Source organism: Phalacrocorax carbo, chromosome 9 (assembly GCF_963921805.1).
Source record: "Phalacrocorax carbo chromosome 9, bPhaCar2.1, whole genome shotgun sequence".
Classification (NCBI taxonomy): Eukaryota; Metazoa; Chordata; class Aves; order Suliformes; family Phalacrocoracidae; genus Phalacrocorax; species Phalacrocorax carbo.
Genome location: NC_087521.1, coordinates 13,945,736 through 13,955,278, shown reverse-complemented (window position 1 = coordinate 13,955,278; position 9,543 = coordinate 13,945,736). Strand labels below are relative to the sequence as shown.

The 9,543-nt window shown below is 46.0% G+C and overlaps 1 protein-coding gene across 1 annotated transcript; it reads right to left on the bottom strand.

The window, feature by feature from the left end:
• Positions 1–3,316: 3,316 nt before the first annotated feature.
• Positions 3,317–9,511, bottom strand: AHSA1 (activator of HSP90 ATPase activity 1). The gene is made up of 9 exons (XM_064460483.1): positions 9,313–9,511; positions 8,883–9,073; positions 8,648–8,730; positions 7,850–7,967; positions 6,080–6,168; positions 5,611–5,745; positions 4,743–4,844; positions 4,152–4,203; positions 3,317–3,728 (listed from the first exon to the last, which is right to left on the bottom strand). The coding sequence occupies exons 1-9, from the start codon at positions 9,390–9,392 to the stop codon at positions 3,556–3,558; spliced, it is 1,023 nt and encodes a 340-aa protein (XP_064316553.1). The 5' UTR covers positions 9,393–9,511; the 3' UTR covers positions 3,317–3,555.
• Between the last annotated feature and the right edge of the window lie 32 nt (positions 9,512–9,543).

The following is a 9,543-nucleotide window of genomic DNA, read 5'->3' as shown; positions in this document are numbered from 1 at the left end:
AGAGCAACCTTATACAAGGGGAAACCAGCAGAGATGACGGCGGGCGTGTTCTGGAACATCACCTCCTCCACCGGCTTCAAAGATGCATTGGACGCCTGGACTCCCCACCCAGACCAGATGGACTGCTGCAGATCTGTGGTGACAGCTATTGCAACAGTCCCACTCTCTCCCTCTCATTCCCTTTTGCACCTTTTTTTTTTCTCTCTTTGCTTTTCTCTCCTGAATCCATTTCTGGCCAAATAAAGTGAGTTGGCACTTGACTCCGTTTTGAGCCTTAATTCTGTTTCCAAGAATGTAAAAGGAACTTAGTCACGATAACACATTGGAGTTAATCAGAAATTAAGCCCAGCTGCCCCCAACCTCCCAGAATTATCTGAAGTCGGTTGGAAAACAAGGGGGTTTTAACCTCTGCCAAATTGTTCAACCCAACAGTGGATTGTGACAGTTTCAGAGTAGTTTTAATAGTTATTTACGTCCACCTAAACCAGAATCCAGTCTCTGACAGCAGTCAGAGCAAGTGACTAGGAACTAAGAGTAAAGAGAAAGACAAGCACACGTTGCTATTTCCCTGAAGTACCTTCCTTGTTGCCAGCAGCTGGTGGCCAAGAGGCTTCTTGAGCCAGATGTGATGGGCATTCTGTTTAATAGCCCTAAGTTGGTTTATTTTCCCATAACTTTTCCACTCCTGTTCTGAATCCATGTAAACTTTTAGTGGCACCATATCACCAGCTGCAAGAAATTTCAGAATTCACTAGATCTGTTCAGAGACCTGTTTGGTTGGGCCCCCATATTCTGCTGTTTGATGGTTGCTCCTTACTCATCTTCTCCACATGCCTCATAAGTGCGTAGCCAGTTAGCATCCACCTCTGACCTCTCATCACTCTGAAAAATTCACTGTTTACATCTGCCTGTTTTCTGGTTTTTAACCTTTGTTTTCTTTAATTCATGAGACTTTCCCTCTTATTCTGTCAGTTCAGATTCTTGAAGAGCCTCTGGGCAGGAGTATACTGGACCTTGCTTTTCTTCCTCGTCTTATATAGTCCTCCCTCCCCAAATAGCTGAAAGACTGCAAATTGTGGCCGGCTCTCCTGACACATCCAAGCAGAGCAAAAGTCTGGGGTTTCTCATTAGCATCTGTATGGCTGCACCCAGATGTCAGCTGTAGCTGAAGGAGTGGGTCTCTTTGCTGAGAGCAGGCAGATGTAGGGCAGGGACCTTCACTAGCATGCAACGACTTAAGGCTCAGATCGCCTTCACCAAGTAAATGGCTGAAGTGGTGTAAGGCATTACCACCACTGTGCCCATTAGAGTTCACATATCCTGACACACTCTGTGCCTCAGGCTAAGCGCTAGCTCACAGCCTGGCCTTTTGGCACAATTTTTCTTTCACTAGTGGGTTAGTCCAGCAGATTCAGTTGTGAACAGCAGCCAAGGCATGGCTACATGGCTACACAGCCTGATCTGCTGCTGTGGGCATGGCGATTTCCAGCCTGAGGGGCAGGGAGCCAGATGGGGCAGCACCAGTGTAACTCAGGGCAGTCAGTTTTGCTGAAGAAGAGCCCTCAAATGGCCTCCGAGCAAAGCCCTGAGTCTGTGAACCCCATGAATGTGGGTTGCTGGCTGAGGCCAAAGTGTGTCCTCTTAGAGTAGCAGCAGGATACCCCAAGTAAACCCCGTCTGTGATGAAAGGAAGGCAATTAAAATTCCACTTCGGTTGCCTTCCTGTCCCACTTCCTAACCTTCCAGCAGCAGGTGATTAGCAGGGCCTGCCTTCTGCTGCCCTGCTCAGCTGTGCCAGCAGAGCCCCACCGAAGGCAAGCAGTGCTGCCACAGTATGGCCAGCTGCCAGCATGGCTGCCAAAGCACAGTGAGGACACCATGATTCAGCTGTCACGTTTGTCTCACGTTAACTTAGAATGAGCTCATTTTTTCAGTTCTCAAGTCATTTTGTTCTTCTCTTACCAAAGCTCTTGCCTTGGCTGCGAACACACTTGCTAGCCCTGCTGCTTAAGGTTTTCCATGTTTCTGTCCAGGATTTCCCAAACAGAAAACCAAACACACATGCTGCACAGTGACATCGGTGTGCTTACATCATGTTACACTCCTACAGCCTACCAGATGTGCACAGTAGTGCATCTGTGCATGAGAATCCTGGCAAAACACCTGCAGCCCCTTTCCCAGCTGGACAGTATTTTAAAAAGACAACCCTGCAGGACATAGGGCAGCCCTACCCTATCTACAGGTGCCTGGTCTTTGTACAACTTCCTTTGCGGTCACAGGTCAGCCCAGGGGTAAGTCGTGATGTCCATACAGACTTTACCATGAATAATTACTTTGTAATACTCCACAGAAAATGCTAGAAATGCTCTCCATAGGTTAAAAGACAACTCAGTTACATCTGGGTTTTTTTAAACAGGCACTAAATTTTTTTCCCCTGTCTCCTCTACTGAAAGGGGTGGCTACCACATGCCATTCAGATTAAAAAAAAATAAATCCCCACAATCGTAGTTGTCAACGAGCAATGTTACTTCCTTCTAACTTACTAGAGGTGCTCTGCAGAAAACACAGTGAGAGAAGCTCATGCTTCAAAGGGAAAACCACACACTTCAGTCACCCTTGAGGTTAAGCAGACTGATGCTTCTGACCAGAACTGGATTTCCCCCCTATCCTATAAACACATTTATTGCTTTAGAAGACATCTCTGGGAACTAACTGCATTAGCAGGAGAACAAGTAACTGGTTTTCCCTTCCTTGCCATTCAAAGCAACAGCTGAAGTGGGGTCAGCCAAAAGAACTGCACGGTGTTTATTTACAGGAATAAATCCCAACCCCATTGAGAGCCTAGTTTGTTTTGGCCTGAAGCTCTTGGAGGTAGCTGACCCTGGGCCCCACTACCTGCTAAAACCGTTGTAGATGGGAGTCTCCCTAGCAGTGGTTTGTTGATTGTCTTGGACATTGGGTGAGTAAGTGATCAGCGTTCCTGTAGAGCAGGCTAGTGTAAATGTAAGAAAAGACTGTGTTGAAGAAGGGGATGTGCAAGGGAGGAGAGGAGTAGCCTCAAGAGGAGCTTGGATCCCTTTAGAAATGGGAAGGGTTTGAAACATTTACTAGCGGCAAATCAAAAGCAGAGAAAATGAGCAGCTGCTCAAACTAAAAACTGCATCAAGCGCATGCTCTCTACTCCCCCAGAAGAGGACTAAATCACATCGGGATCAGTGCTCCTCATTGATTGGTGTTTTTTCAGAGAGATCCCTCCCTCAGCCTATTGACTGACCCTTTGAACTCAAGCTGATCTGAGGACAAAAGTTCCACCGTGTTTTTTTTTTTAAGTTAGGTTTATTTAGCAATAGAAGTATGTACATGTAAGAGAATCCCCTGCAGCACAAGACATGCACAAAGCAGTGAGGGACTGAAAGTGGTGCTGCTCAATGGCCTTCCTCATCACCTGTCATCCCACTTTACTCAGCAGCAGGGCCAAGATTAGAAAAGGACAGGCGAGAAATCTATCAGTCCACGTGGCAGAGTCTTCAGGCAGAGCCTTCCCAGCAACCAGTATTAAAACAAGCGGGCGCCATAGCCAAATGTCTGTTTAATGCCCTCAAAGTAGTAGCGCTGCCAGCCTTGCTTTGTTCTTTCCTCCTCACTGGCGGGAATGCCCTTGCCTTCCAAGCACACCTCTGTCTCCCCACCTTTGTCAGTGAAGTTCAAGGTAATTGTTGCAAAGTGCCCTACAGGAACCAAAGCAAATCTGTCAGTAGTGTGTAGTATAGTATACGCCGCCCCAAGGAGCTGCTCTGCTCCTCCTCTCACATGGCACCACTTAAAAGACTCCTTAGGATCCTTCCCAGAGGATCTATTTATGACAGCTGCAGGCCTTCCTCAGAAACAGAGGGAGGAAAGGGCTCCCTCTTCATGGGGTTCAAAGCAGTTGCAGCCACAGCTGAGCGACCTGCTACTTCATCCTTCCTTATCCCTGGCCACTGGTCTAAGCAGTGGCTGATGATTCTGACCTGATTGTACAGGCTATGAAGCTGGGATACAGCTGGTGCAGCTCCCCGATCATAAGCCAGAGTGCAGTGTGGCAAACGGGGCTGGAATTCTTCAAACACAGGCAAGGACTGTAATACCATAGTCCATTTTTGACTACTTACCAGCTGGCCAAGATTTAAATCTCCATTTCATAACAAGTTGCTTCTCAGGGACCTTGAAAAGAGAGAAAGACTGAGTAGTAACTTTTTGCAAATCCTGCTAATAGAAAACTAGAATTATGTTGATCTGAAGCCTTAGAGCCCCCTTGAGAAACATACAGGCGTGCACACACACAGAGAGGAAGAGATTTTAAGTGTCCTTTTCTTTCCACTCCTCTTCTAGGAAGGCAGGCCATAGTACAGCCCCAAACACTGAGACAGTACCCCTGTCCACAACACTTTAGCAGCAGGAGGGATAAAGAGGAAACGGGTCAGTTGCTGTCTGTAGCAACCCCCCAGCCCCTAATAGATAAGTAAAATCACACAAAGACAGGGGAGATGCATGACTGGAAGCCAGATTTTCTCCCCAGACTGAAGACCCATACATTAATCCATACTACAAGGAATACTTCAACAGCTACAGAGATTACAGATAACTATTGGGCACCAGGTAGAAACTCCACAGTTAGCTAACTGAGGCAGTTACAGAATTGATACCTCAAAAATAAAAAGGCAGCCCCTGAGCAAGATACACCTGCCCTAGTTAGTACTTACTAGGTCAACAAACTCTCCTGTGACACTGCCATCCAGCAACTGAAACTTGCCTCCTTTATCAGCCTCCAACGCAGCTTGTGCGTGGGTGAAAGCTTGGACCATCTGAAAAGAATTCAGGAGGACACCTGCATTACTTGACATTATCTGCTTGCAAACTTGTTGCCTAATGCCTCCCACCCAGCTACAAAAGTTCTGGAAGAGGAGATAAGTCAATAGTGTAAGGTCTTCATCAAGAAAGGACAAAAACCCTGCCCTGGCCAAAAATGCAAGATTATAGCTACTACAGCAGCATTCTGCCTGCCAAGGGAAAAGAACCCCTAGCTTACATATTCGATGCAGTGTTCTGTAAGCCACACTTTGATTTACTCTGCTGATTCCTTAATGAAACCTAGTTCTAAGAAAAGGTCATATTTTTTACCTTTTTTTTTTTTAAAGGAGCAACAAAAGACTAAGACCATGTTTAAATAATTATACTCTTCTTAAACTATGTAATAGTGTGCAGCAGAGGGGAAGCTGTTCCCGAAGTACACTTTGATACCACCTAACCTTAAAAGGAAAAAACAAAACTAAACCAAAAAGCACACAACTGTAAACGCCAAGAGATCTGACCACATGCAGTAAGGGTTACACCTACAGATAGGTACTGACAGCAGTCTGCAACTGGCTTCTGGCTGGCATTAATCCTCCCTTGTCAACTCTGTAAAAATATGCATGCGCAAGCTTCAAGCACTTCAAGCAACTGTTCTGCAGACCCGCTTTCTTATTCCATCCTCATGCCTTGTGAGTGTCCTACAGAATGCCTTAAAAAGCTTCTTAGGAACAATCTCCTATGTGCAAAGAACAGTTCTCAGAAGCAGCCTGTTATTACCTCCTGAGTAGTGAATACCCGGTAGAGCTCCTCAGGAGATGTTAAGAAGGTGTCCTTCAAGCTGATCTTACATGTAGGGATCTTGACTCCTACGGATTTGGACTGTGATGTGGCAGCACTGCTGCTAGCAGACATCTAACAAAACAACAAGCAAAACAAACACATACACACTTTTTTCACAAAAAAACTCAACAAGTGGTTCACATATCCAAAAGAAAAAACAAAGGCCTTTGGTAAAGATGTAATTAGGTACAATCGTATTTGAGTGTAAAAAGCAGATTTATCGCTCCACTTGAATTAAGAAACATCATGTTCTGCAAATGTAAACAGTCAGGCCTACACAACGGATTGCCAACTCCTGAATATATATATGCTATAAACAGCATAGGTTGATCCTTTAAGCCCCAGAATCTAATACTGTGTACCTTTCTTCAGAGATCCAAAAGCATGTTTGCACAGATTTACTAACCTTGCGGTCTTCTGCTTTAGGAGCCACCTGAGGTGTTGTTTCCATAAGCTCACCGTTCACAGTTGGCAAAATCATGCCCTGGGTGAATTCTGGGAAGACAGGAATGCACCCATGAAACTAATAAAAAAAAAAATCAAGTAAACCTTTCAACTGTTCTTTGAAATACACAATCAAAAAGGGCTTCCTGGTTTCTCCCCTGCCCTTGCTAGCACCAACTTGAAACAGTTCTTTAAAAAAAAAAAAAAAAGGAAACAGACCATTTTTTAGAAGCAATTAATTCTTCTTGTTCTCACTACTCTCCACTGAAGGCCACATCAGAACCTGCCAACACTAACAGGAACTTACCTCCTCTTCTAGCCTCAACATACCGATCACAATCTTCCACATGTTGCCCCATATCAATATTACCCTTACACTTACACAGCTTTTTACCTCTCTCACTCTCTAATATAAATGGCAATCACATCTCAAATACTTTTATCTTGCTGGTCTAGACAAACTAAGCCAAGCTTTTCCATTTCTTTACAGACTGGCTCTCGATTTCTCCTATCATCGTAGTACAGAATGATGCTACTTCTAACTCCATCTATAATTTATCTTTTTTGACACCAGATGCCAGCACTACACAGAGAAACCCAAGGGAGGTCTCACCAGTGCCCTGTCCAGCAGCACTAGCACTCTTATACCTCCATCAGAAGCTTCAGCCTCTTTCAGCATCATGTTTGCTTTTTCCCCAGCCCTACCACTTCTGCCTTTACCAATTATACAACAGTTTGCTCTTTCTCCTTCCTCTTCATCTGTTCAAACTGGCAAAATTCCATTATGTAGCAAAATTTTATTATATGTGTGTAATCTTGCATCCTGCAATACTTTGCTCCCACCTATTCTTATTTATTCCAGCCCACTAGATCATACAGTTCTTCCCAAAAAACATTCTCATCTTCCACCTTGTGACTGCACCTCCCACCATGAACACTAGAACACCTCAGAAAAGCCCAAGGGTACAGAAATTTGATCCTGGAAAAACAGCAACCTGTGGTGGTTTATACTCAGCAAAACTTCAATATCTAGCATGTGTAGTGTAACACTGGTAAATGGATATAAAAATCAACTATAGCATTACCAGCCTATACTAGAGAGCAAAGCTGAACTCAGTCAAAGCACACTGATTTAAGTCCACCTGCTGGAATCGTATCTGTCTTCTAAAAAAATTAATTTTGATCCAGATGCTGACAGCTCATTCAATTACACCAACAAAACCTGCAGAGCAATTTCCAATTGTCAGTTCTCAAATCCAAGTAACACTAGATGCCTTTACTAGTGTGGCACAAAAGAGAGAAACCAACGAACTAGAGAGATCACCTTCCAAGGGAGTAAGGAAACTGAAGGCCAGACTGTGCCACATGCAGTGACTGGTACTCTGTGTCACTGGGGTAGAAAATGCATTTTACTGGCTTTATTTTCTCTATAGCTGAGCTTCAGCGCGCGAAAGACATTCTCAGTTTTAAAACATAAATCCAAAAATGCTGTTTATTATTGGGTTATCACCAAAACCAATCTTCCTGGGCTGTGCTACAGTGTCTAGAGACAGAAGTGCTTCTTGCCAAATCCTAACCATTTTCAAAGAGACAGAAGAGCTACTGCTGCTCTGACACCTTCCTGTTGAGATGGGGTGAGGAACTAATATTCACTCCTCTCATTAACCCCATCCTTTCTTTAGCATTAGCCCATATGGCTTCCCCATAACACTTCTCCCTCTCAGTTACATACCTGTTTTGAGAGTGCTGATGTAAGTTTTCATTGCATCTCTAATTTTTTTTGCACCCTCTTGCTTCATCAGGGTCTTCAAGTTAGTGTCAGGCTCATCTTTAGCAAGACTGACATGGATCTAAACAAGAAGGTCATGTGCTGATTAACAAAGCCATACACTTGCACAGTCCTTTCATGACTCAATTCAACATCAGTTAGACTTCAGCTAAACTTTCACAAGTAGCAGTGCAGTTTTATTTCTTTCACTTCATCTCTCTCAGCCTACAGTAATGTATGCATGTACCTAAATACCTTCATGTGTTATAGAGCCATTATATCTAGAAGACAGGAATTAATTTGATAGAGATACAATATGATGGGGAAGGATTCTTTATCAGGGAGTGTAGTGACAGGATGAGGGGTAACGGTTTTAAACTGAAAGAGAATAGATTTAGATTAGATATAAGGAAGAAATTCTTCACTCTGAGGGTGGTGAGGCACTGGAACAGGTTGCCCAAAGAAGCTGTGGATGCCCCATCCCTGGAAGTGTTCGAGGCCAGGTTGGATGGGGCTTAGGCAACCTGGTCTAGTGGAAGGTGTCCCTGCCCTTGGCAGCAGAGTTAGAGCTAGATGATCTTTAAGGTCCCTTCCAACCTAAAGCAGCTTATGTTTCTGTGACTCTAGTAACTTAAGCAGCCTCCGCCACTAAAAGGGTTCTACACAAATGTTCTAAAAAAAGATAACGTGGAAGGAAAATACTGATGCTACGAGGATTCCTGTTAGAACAGCCATACAGCGTTAGCCTTCAGTTGTACTCGCCTCAACTTCATCAACATCGTTTTCATCTGAGAGATTAGGAATCTCCACGTAACCTTTGTATTTCACTCCTGTCTTCGAGGTGCCTGCAATCACAATTACGTTGTAAAAGCAAACTTGTATTGTACCTCAACATGACACTTCCCTGTATTATTATTTCCCATATGACACAAGCATCTTCATCCTTTATCCTATACTTGAATCCAGCCTTGAAAAAGAAAGGGCAAACATCACTCACCAGTCCACGCCAGCTTGATAGCCCACTCGTAGAAGAAGATAAGTTTCCCTTTGCGGTTGTTAATGGAGGCCTCTCCATCCAGTTTGCTCACTTCTGTCACCTCACAAGCCCCTTCCTCGCCCTCCACCCTGACAGGCAGCAGGAGACTTTTCAGTCGCTCTGTGGACCAGTTGGAGGCATCCCGCTCCGTCCTGCGAGGCAACCGGGCGGTGTGAGAGTATGGGACAGGCCGGGCCGCCGGCACGCACTGGCAGCATCTTCCCCCGTTCCGTCCGTCCGTCTGTCCGTCCCTCCCACTCACCCCAAGGCGCACACGCAGCCCTCGCCCGGAGCCCCTCACCAGCACCAACGGCCGCGGAGGGCAGCCCCCCCTCCGCCCGGGGCAGCCCCGGCGGGTCTCGGCGCCGGCCGGGCGGGCCACCCCACTCACCAGTGCCAGTTGTTCACGTTGGTGGCGTCCGCCCGCTGCTCGACGATCCAGCGCGGGTCTCCCTCGCCCCACTTGGCCATCAGGACCGCCGCCTCCGCACCGCCCGCCCGTCCGTCCGCTCGCCCGTGGAAACTGCTAGAACCGCCGGCCGCCGCGCCACCTCCCGGCTTCCGCCACCGGCCCGGTCCCTTCCGGCGCCCTTCCCCCGCCCCGCGCGCGGCCTGGCTCCTT